Source organism: Mesoplodon mirus, assembly GCF_964341445.2.
Source record: "Mesoplodon mirus genome assembly, chromosome: 3".
Classification (NCBI taxonomy): domain Eukaryota; kingdom Metazoa; phylum Chordata; class Mammalia; order Artiodactyla; family Ziphiidae; genus Mesoplodon; species Mesoplodon mirus.
Window position 1 is genome coordinate 141,563,553 of NC_138978.1, and position 18,171 is coordinate 141,581,723.

At 48.8% G+C, this 18,171-nt stretch overlaps 1 protein-coding gene and 1 pseudogene across 2 annotated transcripts; both read left to right on the forward strand.

The window, feature by feature from the left end:
- Nucleotides 1–3,530: 3,530 nt before the first annotated feature.
- LOC309799274 (DPEP2 neighbor protein-like) lies at nt 3,531–5,699 on the forward strand (the record flags this gene model as incomplete). The annotated part of the gene is made up of 2 exons (XM_082612235.1): nt 3,531–3,585; nt 5,416–5,699. 2 exons carry the CDS (start codon nt 3,531–3,533, stop codon nt 5,697–5,699), a joined length of 339 nt encoding a protein of 112 aa, XP_082468361.1.
- A 1,339-nt stretch (nt 5,700–7,038) lies between these two features.
- Nucleotides 7,039–17,739, forward strand: LOC309799275 (dipeptidase 2-like; annotated as a pseudogene). Its single transcript has 9 exons — nt 7,039–7,163; nt 7,268–7,451; nt 7,778–7,947; nt 8,209–8,328; nt 8,552–8,693; nt 8,995–9,064; nt 9,185–9,361; nt 9,741–9,825; nt 17,456–17,739. The product of its transcript is annotated as a dipeptidase 2-like (transcript).
- Nucleotides 17,740–18,171: the final 432 nt, after the last annotated feature.

Consider the following 18,171-nt stretch of genomic DNA (forward strand, 5'->3'; position numbering starts at 1 on the left):
TTTAGTTTGTGATTAAACTGAGTGAATATTGTTTGGTCATTCTGTCACCTTTCAGCAATAGTTGATTTTGTTGATCAAACTTGGCATCTCAGAAAAATCTTTCACCTTCACAACAGTAGCATCTTAACCTGCTACTTCTTCCTCCTGCCTCTGGACATCCTTATCTCTTTCACTGGGCACTCTCACTCTGCCCTCTGCCAAGAGATGTGTATTTCTCAGAAGCTCTCTTCTGCCCTTGATAGATGGTCTCATCTACTCTTGTGATTCCAGCCACCATATATATCACAGATCTTGACCTAAAACTTACATCTCTCTCTCCTGAGTCTCTTACAAACTTAACTAATTGCCAACTGAACAACTCTGCCCAAGTATAACATGGACACTTAAAATTAATTATGTGATGTTACTGAACGATTAATTTTACCTTCAATACTTACTTCCACTATTCATCTCTCTACATCATTTAGACCACCACTATTTGTACACTTGTCCAAGTTGGATACTGGGGGAACACTCAAGACTCTGGACTCTGACAACCCTCAGAATGGGAGAAAATAGTTGCAAACGAAGCAACTGACAAGGGATTCATCTCCAAAAAATATAAACATAAATAAATTTGTAAACTATATAAGCAACTCATGCAGATCAATATCAAAAAAAACAACCCAATGAAACAATGGACGGAAGACCTAAACAGACATTTCTCCAAAGATGGCCAACAAACACGTGAAAAGATGCTCAACATCACGAATTATGAGAGAAATGCAAATCAACACTACAAGGAGGTATCACCTCACACCGGTCAGAATGGCCATCATCAAAAAATCTACAAACAATAAATGCTGGAGAGGATGAGGAGAAAACGGAACACTCCTACACTGTTGGTGGGAGTGGAAATTGGTACAGCCACTAGGGAGAGCAGTATGGAGGTTCCTTTAAAAAACTACAAATAGAACTACCATATGACCCAGCAATCCCACTACTGGGCCTATACCCTGAGAAAACCAGAATTCAAAAGGAGTCATGTACCAAACTGTTCATTGCAGCTCTATTTACAATAGCCAGGAGATGGAAACAACCTCAGTGTCCATCGTCAGATGAATGGATAAAGAAGATGTGACACACATATTCAGTGGAATATTACTCAGCCATAAAAAGAAACGAAATTGAGCTATTTGTAATGAGGCGGATGGACCTAGAGTCTGTCATACAGAGTGAAGGAAGTCAGAAAGACAAAGACAAATACCGTATGCTAACACATATATATATATATGGAATTTAAGAAAAAAAATGTCATGAAGAACCTAGGGGTAAGACAGGAATAAAGACACAGACCTACTAGAGAATGGACTTGGGGATATGGGGAGGGCGAAGGGTAAGCCATGACAAAGTGAGAGAGTGGCATGGACATATATACACTACCAAACGTAAAATGGATAGCTAGTGGGAAGCAGCCGCATAGCACAGAGAGATCAGCTCGGTGCTTTGTGACCACCTAGAGGGGTGGGATAGGGAGGGTGGGAGTGAGGGAGATGCAAGAGGGAAAGATATAGGAACTTATGTATAACTGATTCACTTTGGTATAAAGCAGAAACTAACACACCATTGTAAAGCCATTATACTCCAATAAAGATGTTACAAAAAGAACACTTGTTTTTTCTTTTGTTTTGTTTTTTGTTTTTTTGTTTTTTACCTTTTAGTTTAAATTTTAGTTCCTGCCCCCAAACATCCATTAAGCCCCCAGGAGAAGGAAAAGGGGATGTGACTAGCAATAGAGAGAAACTTCCTTCACAACAATGGCCATGGCAAGCTTAGGCACTTTTGGTGAAATCTCTCTGGGAAGTACTGGCAGAGGAATAAAAGGCAAACTGACACAGAAGTATTGCCTGGTGTGCATTTCCAGGCTCTGCCTTCTTTCTCATGTCTTGGCGGCAGGTGGAGGAAGAGGAGAAAAGGTTAAACTTTTGTATCAACCGGCAGAATAAGCTTATAACATCCTCTCACTACCTCTGCATGGGTTCTAGTCTCTGCAGCACTACATAAGCTTTGCCCAAAGTAATGAACAGTTGAAAGTCAAATGTAATACTTCACCAAACAACTTAAAAATGCTTGCACACTGGAAAGGATTCAGTTGCGGAGAACACAAATGGACCCAGAGCAACTTTTGCCAAAAGAGAATATTGTGCTAAATGTACAGCCATCGCTCTTTTCCATATGAAGAAACAGTCAGAAGGATAAAAGAACTTGGTCAAAAATCACACAAGTAAGTAGGACAGAATCTGGTCTGTCTGTCATAAGGGTTGTGTTCTTTAACCACCAGGCTAGCTTTTCCCAAACCTGATTCATGCACAGAATAACTATACACCTCTGTTTGCCTTGAATATTCCCTGTTTATACGTATGCCTGCTGCAGTTTTTAATATTGCCCACTTTGACTCCCCAAAGCAACCAAGAACTCACAATAATTTGGTCACTCTATCCATGGACCACTGTGGTGGGACTGCCCAGGAAGCTTAAAAGTGCAGCCTCCCGAGCCCTACTCCAGATCTAGATAAGTTTTCTTAGGGTTGGCTCAAGAATCCAGGTACAAGTCTTTCTCGGTGCTTTTGTGAGTCTCTCGCTCTCGTAAGTTAATAAACCGTTTATTCCGCCTTCCCCAGATGCCCAGCCAGGTCCTGTTAAGGTAGGAGTCCCCCCGCCACATCACAGGGATGCTCCCAGTCAAGTAATCTCTGGAGCCGTGGAGAATCTGAATGGTCTCATGCTGGCCCACCTGCCATGACAAACCTCCTCCAGAGCATTCCCTTTCACAGTTTACATTCTACCACTCCCAAAGGCAGTCCGCTCCAATGAGGCCTGACTTCGTCTGTCCTAACGTGTACCCGCTGATTCAAGCAGTTTAGGAAGAGAAGGTGCTGTGCTTCTCAACCACGGTGGCCCAACCTCTAAAATGGTAGTCGAAGCAGTCTCTACCTCCTGGGAACAACGCCTCTGCAACAGCCCCATTAAACGAATGTCCCATCTTTGCTTTTTCAGGGTGGGGGTCGGGCAACAGGGAGTCCCCCTCCTAAAGAAGGTTCTCTCTCATTGCCACACTATCAGAGGCTGCCCCAAATGTGCTTGCTTCCTGTGGGCCTGATCAGGCTAAGGGCAGAGTTGTCTCTTTCCTTCTCTGAGGCGGACCAAATCGTCTGAGTAACACCTCTTCACACTGTTGACCATGTTTCTCACGGGGGCTGCTGCTGAGTCTTTATCTCATCCTTTCATGGTGGAGAGACAGAGGATTCTAATGACTTTTACTTCTAGGGGAGAGGGGCCTGGAGTGATTATGTTGTCATTTTGTATTATGTCCTTTTGTCATGAATTTGTTTTCAATTTCATGTTCAAATGGGCCCACCATTCCCACTTTGTGAGGTCATTCAGCACCCGCATTTTGCACCTTTAACATCTCTCTCAGTATCACTTGGAAATGTTTGAAATGGCAGGAGCTTGTCCTCATATTCCTATCAGCTGTAAACCCGGAGCCCCGACATGAACCTAACCATTGAGCAGAACACCTCTCCACTACCTGTGTACCACTGCGAAGGCCCCTTAACCTCTTGGTTTCTTTAAGTCCTCAGTTGTAAAAATTTCAGGGTGCGATGAATTTATATTGGGGGCAGGACAAGGTCGAGAAGAGTGTGTCTTTGCTTTTATTCTTCCAAACTGGAATGTCTTCCCTCTCTTCCCCATGGGTCCAAATCTCACTTGTCCTTCAGGCCCACTGCAAAGGAGCCTTCCCTGATTCCCCTGTCCACACAAATCTCTGCCTCTTAGGCTAAGTGCCATACAACCTAGCTGTCTCTTACCTTAATCTTGCCTCTCAAGCCAATCACAGAATGTGGGTCTCTCTTGCCCTCCTGTGGCCCCTGGGGCTGTGCCAGACCACCAGCACGCCCCACCTGGGGTGTCTACTAGACTACAGCATTGGTGGGGAGGCCCAGCTGTGAGGGGCCAGGCAGAGTACCTCTGCCTCTACCCTGTTCTCCTCCAAAAAACTGCCCCTCCTCCTGAAGCCTGCCCCTCAAGTCACAGGTTCCATATATGACCTCACTGGGTAGTGATGCCCTCACAGGCCTTCTCACAGATTCCACGGTAACAGATTCCATGGTAACTGACAACCAAACAGATTCGTATCTGGTGGAGGACTGGTAGGGAAGTTTCTCTGACTATCAGAGACAATGTCTGACTTCATAGGCTATATATACTCAACCCTGTGCTCTGTTCCCTGGCTGGGCAGTGCAGCAGGTACACCCAGACCGGCCACCTCCACAGGAGGTATGGGATACAATCCACCTCACCTGGCTGGCACATGTTTTTGTGGGGCCTGCCAACTATGTACAACTGAGCACACTCCCACATGTAAGTAATACCAGTGACCTGGGACACCTTCAGGGACCCACAGGGCTCACTGCTGAGGACAAGTGAAAGGTCATCCCTGGACAAGTGTGCAGGACGGTTCTAAGCTTTATAATGTAGCCTTCCCCTTTGGGCTACAGGATGCTTCCATTCAGACCCTTTCCTGAATGGCCTCTTAGCAAAAGACAAGTGCATTTTTGTTGGCAAACGGTAAATGGAGCAGTTTGAGGAACAGGGCCACAATTAGAAGCACACCTTCAAACCCAGGCACCTCTGTGCTGTCATGCAGACATCTCTATCGGTCCTCTCAGACACATCCCATACTGAGTTGCTGAGTACTCGGGGACAGGGTGGTGCCATATTGATGGGAAGACCGGAAGAATGAAGGGGGGGGTGATGAAGTGCTAATGAGACGGGAGGGCTGAGGAGATGGTGTCCCAGGAGGCTGCGTTGATGTGAGCCTAGACTTGGTACCCAGACCCCGGTTCTGAGTCTCCTGATCACTCTGCCTCAGTATTTAGCCTTGTTCTAATCTAGATAAAAGTACCAGAGGGCTAGAGTTCAGTGTGGTTGAAACAGGCGGTATAACTGGGGCCCAAGAGGGGTTGCCAAGGTGAGAGGGGTTCTTAACAAATTTGTATTAGATTATTTCTTTCCAAAACTTGAAAGACATTTCCATTAAAGCCTCAGAAGTGACAGACTGCAAGAAATGTTTTCTCTGTTGTGGAAGGGAGAGATGGAGAGGATCATGAGTGCAATTTCTTTCGGGTTCTACTGTTTTCCCTGGAAACGGTGAAGAGACTTCCTCATCTGCTGCAGCCGTAGGCGCTAGGGATTGCTTTTGCAGCCAGTGTCCCTTCTCTAGGGACTCATAGAGGTGATGGGCCAAGGCTGTGTTTTGGATGTCAAGTAGATTAAAGGTCTTCAGCCAGAAACTGGGAGAGACATGAGAGGGGGAAATTGTGGCAGGAGACTGTGCACAGCACAAGTGACTGATCAGTTCTGATTTTCTTTGCAGCAGCAGTGGCTCCCGTTTGTCCTCCCACACCCGGGCATTACCATGTCCTCTACCGAGGGTGTGGAGAAACGCAGTTGGGCTGGCATGGGGAGACATACTGCCTGGTTGGTGGCTACCGGGCCTACGGGGATGTTCCTTTGGCCCCACCAGCAAAGGTGGAAGCAGTGAAGCCAGTCCCCAGACGTGCGCCCAAACGAAAGCACTCTTCAGAAAGTTCGGACGAAGAGCTGGGCTGCTCCAGACCCAAAAACCGGCGATTGGAGCATGGTGGACCTGCTCCCTGAAGCAAGAACAGGATGGAGAGTCAAGCAGCATGCACCCTGCCCCGAGGTTCACATGCTCCTTTACTGCCAGCCCTTTCTGTCCCCAGTGGGGTCCCTTACTGCTCAATAAAATGTTTGTGTGTAACACATTTCTAGGGTTGCCAGTGCTCAGACTTAGGTCACTAGCCCTGTGCTAGGCACTCCTGCCACCTGGGAAAGGTTCCAAAGGTGGAACAGCTCCAGGGGGTGCCAGGGATCACAGCAAAAACTTGAGAGGCTGGGGATGAAGGAGTTTGGGCACAGTCCCTAAAGCATCTCTGTGGTTGAGCTTCTGTGAGAAGGCACATCCCCAGAGAGAGAGAGAGAGAGAGAGAGAGAGAGAGAGAGTGTTGTGTGTGTGTGTGTGTGTGTGTGTGTGTGTGTGTTGAGGAGAGGGGGTCTCTAGAGGAGGCAGCTAGGGGGAGGGCCTGAGGCTGGCAATGGGGAATGGCGTGCAGCCTCTGAGTAAGCACAGGCACTTAAGCCCTTGAGGTTTCTGGGAAAGCTAGAGCCACAAGGGCCACGAGATAAGGCAAGTGTAGCAGCAGAACCCAGGTGCCAGGTCTTTCCTCAGAACCTATACTTCTCCACGAGGCCGGGCCTTCCACGCTGAGGTAGGAGGGATCCTGGCCAGAAGGTCAGCCAGCAGCTCTGGGAGGAAGATTGCTGCGGTGGGGACTCTGCTGCCATGGAAATCACTTCATTTCCTTCCACTCAAATAGCCTGCTGACTGGCTTCCTGCTCTGTTGAGTAAAAGGGTCGCTGACTCTCCCCAGAAGGTCGTTCAGTTCACATCCCCAAAGTCCCTCTATTCAGGCCCTGGGGAGGTGTAGCGACTCCTGAGGGCGCTCTTTCCTGAGGCTGGCTGACAGAAGTGGGGGAGGTTCCTGATAGTTCCCAGGCGCTAGTTGAAGTCCCCAGAGAATGGTCATGCAGGTTGGGGAGTCAAGTAGGTGGAGAGAGAAGGTCGGGGGCAGAGGACCCCTTCCTGAATCCAGAGCTCACATGGTTACCCCCCACCCCCCCATTTCCAGAAACTATCTCTTCCCCCACACAAGCCCTCATGGCCCAGTCCCGGGAAACCGGGAGCCCAGAGCACTTGTGGCCACAGAGGCACTGGCACGCAGCCCTCAGGGTGGGCGGGGCCGGCTGCAGGCAGATGGGGATGAGGTGTGCTCCCGGGAGGCCTCGGGCTGAAGGTGGCCCTCTGAGAGAAGCACCCCAGCTTGGACAGGAAGGTTACAGGCCGGGGAGAGCAACCTAGGGCGCCCCCTCGGAGCAGTGGGAGTGGGAAGAGGGGCAGGGGTGGAGGGAACCCGCGATGGGAGGCGAGTGGGCTCTCCGCAGAGGCCAGCTTAGCCCGCAGGAGCTGCCTGTGAGCAGGGGGCGGGAGGGCACTGCTGCCCTGTGGCTGCTGGGCTTCCCGGATCGCGGCTCTCTGCGAGGGTCCTGTGACTCTGTATCCCCTCCCTCAAACCGCCCCCCTCGCGAGGCCACGACGCTGGGTGCCCTGTGTCGACAGGCAGAACCCCACTGCCCGCCCCTCGCAGACCCGCCTCTGCCCGCCTCGATGGTCCCCGCGCACTCAGCCAGCGGCCTCTGCTGTGTCTGCTGCTCCCGCTGGGTCTGCTGCTGCGGCCGGTTACCCGTGAAGACCACGCCGGGCACCTCCAGAACCCCAAGTCCGCGGGAGCGCACGCGGGCCCTGATGCGGGACTTCCCGCTCGTGGACGGGTGGCTGCAGTGTGTGCCGGCTGCTGGGGGCCGCTGGGGGCCTAGCCTGGCCCCGGGCAGGGCAGGAGGTCCGGAGCATGCAGAGCTAGTGGGGAGGCTCCCTCCCACCACCCCTGGATGTCCTCTCCATCATCTATGGATGCCCTTCCCCTTCTCTGTCATCCCCTCCCTGGTGGGAACCCCTCAGCCCAGGCCTCAGCTGCTCCTAGTATAGTCTGTGTGACAGTGGGAGGTGGGGGACCCACAGGCTGGCCCAGGCCAGGCAATGTGTCCTGCCTCATCCCAAGACCTAAGGAGCCCACCTATTTGCCTTGACCTCCCTCCAGCCACAACGACATGCCCCTGGTCCTGAGGCTGTTTTACCACCACGGGCTACAGGATGTTAATCTGCGCAATTTCAGCCATGGCCAGACCAGCGTGGACAGGCTGAAAAATGATCTCGTGGGTGCCCAGGGACACACAAGGTGCCACCATGGCTGCTGGGGAATGTGGGGCAGTTTGGGGGCCTCAGAGACCACAGGTTAGTCACATTGGAACTAAGTTACCATAGTGACCTAGAAAGTGCCATGCCATGGATGCTGGGGGAACAGGGGTCACAGTGAGCCAACCTGACGGGCATCCAAGTACCACAGAAAAAGCAACGCATTACATGGGACTTCTGGGCACACTGAGTGTTGTGCCAGCTGAGGAGGCTATGAGAAGCCCAAGGAGCTCCAAAGCCCAAACTAAGCCCTTGCCTTCCCTCAGTTCTGGTGAGCCTACGTCCCATGCCGGACCCACGAACGCGATGCTGTGCGCCTCACCCTGGAGCAAGTTCACCTCATCTGCCCCATGTGTGCCTCCTATTCTGAGCTGGAGCTTGTGACCTCAGTTAAAGGTAGCCGGGGGACTTCCCTGGTAGTCCAGAGGTGAAGACTCCACGCTTCCACTGCAGGGGCCTCGGGTTGGATCCCCGGTGGGGGAACTAAGAGCCCTCATGCTGCGTGGCACGGCCAAAAAAACAAAACAAAATGGTAAAGAGACTGGTCGTGGTAGGTGTTAGGGACTTCAGTTAGCTACCCCTGCCTCTGAAAATGATCATCTGACCTACCTGCCCCCAGCTCTCAACAATACCCGGAAGTTGGCTAGCCTCATTGGTGTGGAGGGCGGCCACTCACTGGACAGGAGCCTCTCCATCTTGCGTACCTTCTATGCGCTGGGTGTGCGCTACGTGACACTCACCCACACCTGCAACACGCCCTGGTGAGCACAGTGCAGATGGTAAGGGCCCAGTGAGGCAGGGATCTGCCCAAGATCACGCTGGGGCCCAAAGCAAGTTTATCCCTGGGATCCAGCCCTGAACCTGGGGTTGGGAGGGGAATGGAGGTTTGCAGAACAAGACTGAATCCCCAGAAGGGCCCTCCTACTGCCAGGCACAGCCCAGTTTGGGTCCCTCCTCTTGCATCAGGGAGTTGCAGGTGTAGACGGTTCGACACAACCTCTTTCTACGCTCTTGTAGCCAAGTCATGGCCACCAGTCAGACTGCCTCCTGGCCATCCTGCAGAGCACAGAGCTCAGCAAAGGGTATCCACCCCTTCTACAGCAATGTCAGTCGGCTCACCAGCTTTGGCGAGGTAAGGACCCGGCTTCCATACCCTGCCCCACATGAATGTACAGCCCTGCCTGTTCCCTACAGATAAATACACACAAGATAAATGCAGCCCTCATGCCCTCTCCCCATCCTGTCCCTGCAGAAGGTGGTGGCAGAAATGAACCGCCTGGGCATGATGGTGGACTTGGCCCATGTCTCGGATGCTGCGGCACGGCGAGCCCTCCAAGTGTCACAGGCACCTGTCATCTTCTCCCACTCAGCTGCCCGGGGTATGTGCAAGAACACTCGCAATGTTCCTGATGATATCCTGCAGCTTCTGGTGAGAGACTGCCCTGGCCCTCAAACCTAAAGCAAGAGATTCAAACCAGGAGCCCTTGAACCTGAGCCTCTTCTCCCTCCATTTCCTCAAACGCCAGGTTAAATATCTTCTGCCCCCAAAACCCACGGTCCACAGCCCCTGAACTCTTCAGCCCTAGGTGGGGGTCTAGGTGGTAAGATACTCCTCCAAACCCGGAAACCCAGGGCCAACACACCACCCAGACCAGGGCTGCGGCTCCTCCATTCACACAAACCCAGAGAGGAGATGACTCTGACCTCAAAGCCAGGGCTGAACACCTTCCTCACAGGGGCCGAGAGAGTGAACAGGCAGCTGGCTGTGCTGGGGGCCAAGCTGACTGTCCACGGGTCCGCCCCTGCAGAGGAAGAACGGTGGCATCGTGATGGTGCCCTTGTCCGAGTGGGTGCTGCAGTGCAACCCGTTAGCCAACGTGTCTACTGTGGCAGGCGAGCCTCACCCTGGGCTCTCTGAAAACTCGGATTTGGAGCTGAAGCTGGTCCAAATTTAGGGAGGACTTCAGAAGAGCCCCAGTGGTTTGACCCACCTATTGGCAATAGGTACAGCACCCAAAAACCCAAGAATGGACAGTACACAGCACCTTGGTGCCATGTGGAACTGGAGCCACAGAATCAAAACTGCGATACGGATGGGTATCAGGGAGGCTGTCAGACACTGCTTTATGTCAAACACATAAAGAAAATATCCACTATCAGAACCGTTGGTTGACTGACTTTTTTTCACATCTTTCTGACAAAATTCGTGAAGTTGTGAGTACCACAAGGGTCATTACACTTCTGTTCAAGATGTAATCTCAGGCTCACAATCACTGTTTAGCTTCTGTATATTGCAGTGTACATAAAGGTCTGTATTAGTCTGGTTGGGCTGTTATAGTGAAATACTATAGACTGAACGACTTCCACAGCAGAAATTTATTTTCTCACAGTTCTGGAGGGTGGAAGTCCAAGATTAAGGTACTGAATACCATAAGAATTGGTTTCTGGTGAGAACAATCTTCCTGGCTTGCTGACGGCTGTCTTCTTGCAGTGTCCTCACACGGCCTTTCCTCTACGAGCAGAGGGAGAGAGATCTCTGGAATCTATTCCCCTTCTTATAAGGACACCATCAGTCCCTGTCAGATTATTACCTCACCCTTATGACTTCAGTTAACTTCAGTTACCTCCCTAAAGGACCTATCTCCTATCTTCTACAGTCAACTTAGGAGGGGCTTCAACATATAATTTTTCGGGGGACACAATTCAGTCCATAACAACAACTTAAGATAGCTTTCTCTGATTTTCAGTCTTTCACTAATACCTCCCTCTTTGTCTACGAGTTATTCAAGTTTCCTTAAATTTTTTTTTTAATTTTCTTACATTATCCCTTCCCTTTAAATGCTGTCTTCACTTCTTAATTGGCATTTCTTGCAAATGAAGGCACCTTTCCTCACAATATATTGATTACTCTCCCCACTGTAACACAGCGTCTTCTCCCATGACTTTCCTGAAGTGGTTCCACTTTTGTTCATAAAAGTTTAGCCATCCAATCAGATGCTTTATTTTCAGTTCCCATAGCATTTTGCCTTTGGGAAACAACTGACTCCATTAGATGGTGCTTCTTTTAAAACTACCTTCCTTTATGTTTTATAGCAATCTTATGATTTCTGTTGGCCTACCACCTAGCTTCTTTCTGATCATTCTTTTTATTTTTAGTTTTCAGTTGTTTCTCTCCTCACTCCTTAGCGTCAGATACTACATACAGTTGGCCTTCTTCTCATCTCTTATATACTCTCTCTCTTACTCCAGCAGCTTTGTTTACCATTTAATATATTATCTGCCAGGCGCCTTCCATCTGTTACCAACATCTCTCCCTCTTTGTCATTTCAGCCTTCGCTATGCTCTCTGAGCTCTCACAGGCAGATCTATTGAACACAGGAATCTCAGTGGAAAATACGAGTACGTTATTTCTCTACTGAGTAAAGCCCTTACAGATCACATGGTCCTGTTCCATCTTGCAGCCACCTCATCTGGACTATTTGACCTCCCATGTCACAATAGCAGAGGACCAGACAAGAGGGACACTGGCTCCTAATGACCTCAGCTCAGAAGTGATACACTTGATTCTGCTTCTTTGCCACTGGCCACAACGAATCAAAGGAAAACAGTTGAACTACAAAGGAGGATGAAAAATGTAGATAAGCACATAGGATATTTGATGAGTGCTATCTCGAGGTGACATCACCTCCCATCAAACTTTTATTTCACAGAGAAAACACAGACTATAAAGCAAAAACACCCCAAACTACCTTCTTCTCTTTACGTCCAAGAAGAGCTTTTCGACATAGTGTATAAATACCTAGTCTCACTTCCTCAGTATCTTCCATTCATTTTCCCACCTCATTGGTATTGTTAAGGTTTTCCTCTTTAGCGATTGTATTTTGGCCCCCTCCCATTAAAAAGCTGCCTCCCTCCCATTAAAAATTACTCTTGCTTGATGCCAAGTAATTCTCTAGTTACCTTTTCTCTCTTCCTAATTTCACAGTGCAGTTTATCAAAACTTGTATTTATTCTCATTGTCTGTATTTTCTTATCTTTATGTACCTCGTGACTCACACAATTTTGCTCTTTTCTTCTTACTTATCTGCACTGGAATTGCATTCACCAACATTTAGTTTGTGATTAAACTGAGTGAATATTGTTTGGTCATTCTGTCACCTTTCAGCAATAGTTGATTTTGTTGATCAAACTTGGCATCTCAGAAAAATCTTTCACCTTCACAACAGTAGCATCTTAACCTGCTACTTCTTCCTCCTGCCTCTGGACATCCTTATCTCTTTCACTGGGCACTCTCACTCTGCCCTCTGCCAAGAGATGTGTATTTCTCAGAAGCTCTCTTCTGCCCTTGATAGATGGTCTCATCTACTCTTGTGATTCCAGCCACCATATATATCACAGATCTTGACCTAAAACTTACATCTCTCTCTCCTGAGTCTCTTACAAACTTAACTAATTGCCAACTGAACAACTCTGCCCAAGTATAACATGGACACTTAAAATTAATTATGTGATGTTACTGAACGATTAATTTTACCTTCAATACTTACTTCCACTATTCATCTCTCTACATCATTTAGACCACCACTATTTGTACACTTGTCCAAGTTGGATACTGGGGGAACACTCAAGACTCTGGACTCTGACAACCCTCAGAATGGGAGAAAATAGTTGCAAACGAAGCAACTGACAAGGGATTCATCTCCAAAAAATATAAACATAAATAAATTTGTAAACTATATAAGCAACTCATGCAGATCAATATCAAAAAAAACAACCCAATGAAACAATGGACGGAAGACCTAAACAGACATTTCTCCAAAGATGGCCAACAAACACATGAAAAGATGCTCAACATCACGAATTATGAGAGAAATGCAAATCAACACTACAAGGAGGTATCACCTCACACCGGTCAGAATGGCCATCATCAAAAAATCTACAAACAATAAATGCTGGAGAGGATGTGGAGAAAACGGAACGCTCCTACACTGTTGGTGGGAGTGGAAATTGGTACAGCCACTAGGGAGAGCAGTATGGAGGTTCCTTAAAAAAACTACAAATAGAACTACCATATGACCCAGCAATCCCACTACTGGGCCTATACCCTGAGAAAACCAGAATTCAAAAGGAGTCATGTACCAAAATGTTCATTGCAGCTCTATTTACAATAGCCAGGAGATGGAAACAACCTCAGTGTCCATCGTCAGATGAATGGATAAAGAAGATGTGACACACATATTCAGTGGAATATTACTCAGCCATAAAAAGAAACGAAATTGAGCTATTTGTAATGAGGCGGATGGACCTAGAGTCTGTCATACAGAGTGAAGGAAGTCAGAAAGACAAAGACAAATACCGTATGCTAACACATATATATATATGGAATTTAAGAAAAAAAATGTCATGAAGAACCTAGGGGTAAGACAGGAATAAAGACACAGACCTACTAGAGAATGGACTTGGGGATATGGGGAGGGCGAAGGGTAAGCCATGACAAAGTGAGAGAGTGGCATGGACATATATACACTACCAAACGTAAAATGGATAGCTAGTGGGAAGCAGCCGCATAGCACAGAGAGATCAGCTCGGTGCTTTGTGACCACCTAGAGGGGTGGGATAGGGAGGGTGGGAGTGAGGGAGATGCAAGAGGGAAAGATATAGGAACTTATGTATAACTGATTCACTTTGGTATAAAGCAGAAACTAACACACCATTGTAAAGCCATTATACTCCAATAAAGATGTTACAAAAAGAACACTTGTTTTTTCTTTTGTTTTGTTTTTTGTTTTTTTGTTTTTTACCTTTTAGTTTAAATTTTAGTTCCTGCCCCCAAACATCCATTAAGTCCCCAGGAGAAGGAAAAGGGGATGTGACTAGCAATAGAGAGAAACTTCCTTCACAACAATGGCCATGGCAAGCTTAGGCACTTTTGGTGAAATCTCTCTGGGAAGTACTGGCAGAGGAATAAAAGGCAAACTGACACAGAAGTATTGCCTGGTGTGCATTTCCAGGCTCTGCCTTCTTTCTCATGTCTTGGCGGCAGGTGGAGGAAGAGGAGAAAAGGTTAAACTTTTGTATCAACCGGCAGAATAAGCTTATAACATCCTCTCACTACCTCTGCATGGGTTCTAGTCTCTGCAGCACTACATAAGCTTTGCCCAAAGTAATGAACAGTTGAAAGTCCAATGTAATACTTCACCAAACAACTTAAAAATGCTTGCACACTGGAAAGGATTCAGTTGCGGAGAACACAAATGGACCCAGAGCAACTTTTGCCAAAAGAGAATATTGTGCTAAATGTACAGCCATCGCTCTTTTCCATATGAAGAAACAGTCAGAAGGATAAAAGAACTTGGTCAAAAATCACACAAGTAAGTAGGACAGAATCTGGTCTGTCTGTCATAAGGGTTGTGTTCTTTAACCACCAGGCTAGCTTTTCCCAAACCTGATTCATGCACAGAATAACTATACACCTCTGTTTGCCTTGAATATTCCCTGTTTATACGTATGCCTGCTGCAGTTTTTAATATTGCCCACTTTGACTCCCCAAAGCAACCAAGAACTCACAATAATTTGGTCACTCTATCCATGGACCACTGTGGTGGGACTGCCCAGGAAGCTTAAAAGTGCAGCCTCCCGAGCCCTACTCCAGATCTAGATAAGTTTTCTTAGGGTTGGCTCAAGAATCCAGGTACAAGTCTTTCTCGGTGCTTTTGTGAGTCTCTCGCTCTCGTAAGTTAATAAACCGTTTATTCCGCCTTCCCCAGATGCCCAGCCAGGTCCTGTTAAGGTAGGAGTCCCCCCGCCACATCACAGGGATGCTCCCAGTCAAGTAATCTCTGGAGCCGTGGAGAATCTGAATGGTCTCATGCTGGCCCACCTGCCATGACAAACCTCCTCCAGAGCATTCCCTTTCACAGTTTACATTCTACCACTCCCAAAGGCAGTCCGCTCCAATGAGGCCTGACTTCGTCTGTCCTAACGTGTACCCGCTGATTCAAGCAGTTTAGGAAGAGAAGGTGCTGTGCTTCTCAACCACGGTGGCCCAACCTCTAAAATGGTAGTCGAAGCAGTCTCTACCTCCTGGGAACAACGCCTCTGCAACAGCCCCATTAAACGAATGTCCCATCTTTGCTTTTTCAGGGTGGGGGTCGGGCAACAGGGAGTCCCCCTCCTAAAGAAGGTTCTCTCTCATTGCCACACTATCAGAGGCTGCCCCAAATGTGCTTGCTTCCTGTGGGCCTGATCAGGCTAAGGGCAGAGTTGTCTCTTTCCTTCTCTGAGGCGGACCAAATCGTCTGAGTAACACCTCTTCACACTGTTGACCATGTTTCTCACGGGGGCTGCTGCTGAGTCTTTATCTCATCCTTTCATGGTGGAGAGACAGAGGATTCTAATGACTTTTACTTCTAGGGGAGAGGGGCCTGGAGTGATTATGTTGTCATTTTGTATTATGTCCTTTTGTCATGAATTTGTTTTCAATTTCATGTTCAAATGGGCCCACCATTCCCACTTTGTGAGGTCATTCAGCACCCGCATTTTGCACCTTTAACATCTCTCTCAGTATCACTTGGAAATGTTTGAAATGGCAGGAGCTTGTCCTCATATTCCTATCAGCTGTAAACCCGGAGCCCCGACATGAACCTAACCATTGAGCAGAACACCTCTCCACTACCTGTGTACCACTGCGAAGGCCCCTTAACCTCTTGGTTTCTTTAAGTCCTCAGTTGTAAAAATTTCAGGGTGCGATGAATTTATATTGGGGGCAGGACAAGGTCGAGAAGAGTGTGTCTTTGCTTTTATTCTTCCAAACTGGAATGTCTTCCCTCTCTTCCCCATGGGTCCAAATCTCACTTGTCCTTCAGGCCCACTGCAAAGGAGCCTTCCCTGATTCCCCTGTCCACACAAATCTCTGCCTCTTAGGCTAAGTGCCATACAACCTAGCTGTCTCTTACCTTAATCTTGCCTCTCAAGCCAATCACAGAATGTGGGTCTCTCTTGCCCTCCTGTGGCCCCTGGGGCTGTGCCAGACCACCAGCACGCCCCACCTGGGGTGTCTACTAGACTACAGCATTGGTGGGGAGGCCCAGCTGTGAGGGGCCAGGCAGAGTACCTCTGCCTCTACCCTGTTCTCCTCCAAAAAACTGCCCCTCCTCCTGAAGCCTGCCCCTCAAGTCACAGGTTCCATATATGACCTCACTGGGTAGTGATGCCCTCACAGGCCTTCTCACAGATTCCACGGTAACAGATTCCATGGTAACTGACAACCAAACAGATTCGTATCTGGTGGAGGACTGGTAGGGAAGTTTCTCTGACTATCAGAGACAATGTCTGACTTCATAGGCTATATATACTCAACCCTGTGCTCTGTTCCCTGGCTGGGCAGTGCAGCAGGTACACCCAGACCGGCCACCTCCACAGGAGGTATGGGATACAATCCACCTCACCTGGCTGGCACATGTTTTTGTGGGGCCTGCCAACTATGTACAACTGAGCACACTCCCACATGTAAGTAATACCAGTGACCTGGGACACCTTCAGGGACCCACAGGGCTCACTGCTGAGGACAAGTGAAAGGTCATCCCTGGACAAGTGTGCAGGACGGTTCTAAGCTTTATAATGTAGCCTTCCCCTTTGGGCTACAGGATGCTTCCATTCAGACCCTTTCCTGAATGGCCTCTTAGCAAAAGACAAGTGCATTTTTGTTGGCAAACGGTAAATGGAGCAGTTTGAGGAACAGGGCCACAATTAGAAGCACACCTTCAAACCCAGGCACCTCTGTGCTGTCATGCAGACATCTCTATCGGTCCTCTCAGACACATCCCATACTGAGTTGCTGAGTACTCGGGGACAGGGTGGTGCCATATTGATGGGAAGACCGGAAGAATGAAGGGGGGGGTGATGAAGTGCTAATGAGACGGGAGGGCTGAGGAGATGGTGTCCCAGGAGGCTGCGTTGATGTGAGCCTAGACTTGGTACCCAGACCCCGGTTCTGAGTCTCCTGATCACTCTGCCTCAGTATTTAGCCTTGTTCTAATCTAGATAAAAGTACCAGAGGGCTAGAGTTCAGTGTGGTTGAAACAGGCGGTATAACTGGGGCCCAAGAGGGGTTGCCAAGGTGAGAGGGGTTCTTAACAAATTTGTATTAGATTATTTCTTTCCAAAACTTGAAAGACATTTCCATTAAAGCCTCAGAAGTGACAGACTGCAAGAAATGTTTTCTCTGTTGTGGAAGGGAGAGATGGAGAGGATCATGAGTGCAATTTCTTTCGGGTTCTACTGTTTTCCCTGGAAACGGTGAAGAGACTTCCTCATCTGCTGCAGCCGTAGGCGCTAGGGATTGCTTTTGCAGCCAGTGTCCCTTCTCTAGGGACTCATAGAGGTGATGGGCCAAGGCTGTGTTTTGGATGTCAAGTAGATTAAAGGTCTTCAGCCAGAAACTGGGAGAGACATGAGAGGGGGAAATTGTGGCAGGAGACTGTGCACAGCACAAGTGACTGATCAGTTCTGATTTTCTTTGCAGCAGCAGTGGCTCCCGTTTGTCCTCCCACACCCGGGCATTACCATGTCCTCTACCGAGGGTGTGGAGAAACGCAGTTGGGCTGGCATGGGGAGACATACTGCCTGGTTGGTGGCTACCGGGCCTACGGGGATGTTCCTTTGGCCCCACCAGCAAAGGTGGAAGCAGTGAAGCCAGTCCCCAGACGTGCGCCCAAACGAAAGCACTCTTCAGAAAGTTCGGACGAAGAGCTGGGCTGCTCCAGACCCAAAAACCGGCGATTGGAGCATGGTGGACCTGCTCCCTGAAGCAAGAACAGGATGGAGAGTCAAGCAGCATGCACCCTGCCCCGAGGTTCACATGCTCCTTTACTGCCAGCCCTTTCTGTCCCCAGTGGGGTCCCTTACTGCTCAATAAAATGTTTGTGTGTAACACATTTCTAGGGTCGCCAGTGCTCAGACTTAGGTCACTAGCCCTGTGCTAGGCACTCCTGCCACCTGGGAAAGGTTCCAAAGGTGGAACAGCTCCAGGGGGTGCCAGGGATCACAGCAAAAACTTGAGAGGCTGGGGATGAAGGAGTTTGGGCACAGTCCCTAAAGCATCTCTGTGGTTGAGCTTCTGTGAGAAGGCACATCCCCAGAGAGAGAGAGAGAGAGAGAGAGAGAGAGAGAGTGAGTGTGTGTGTGTGTGTGTGTGTGTGTGTGTGTGTGTGTGTGTGTGTGTGTTGAGGAGAGGGGGTC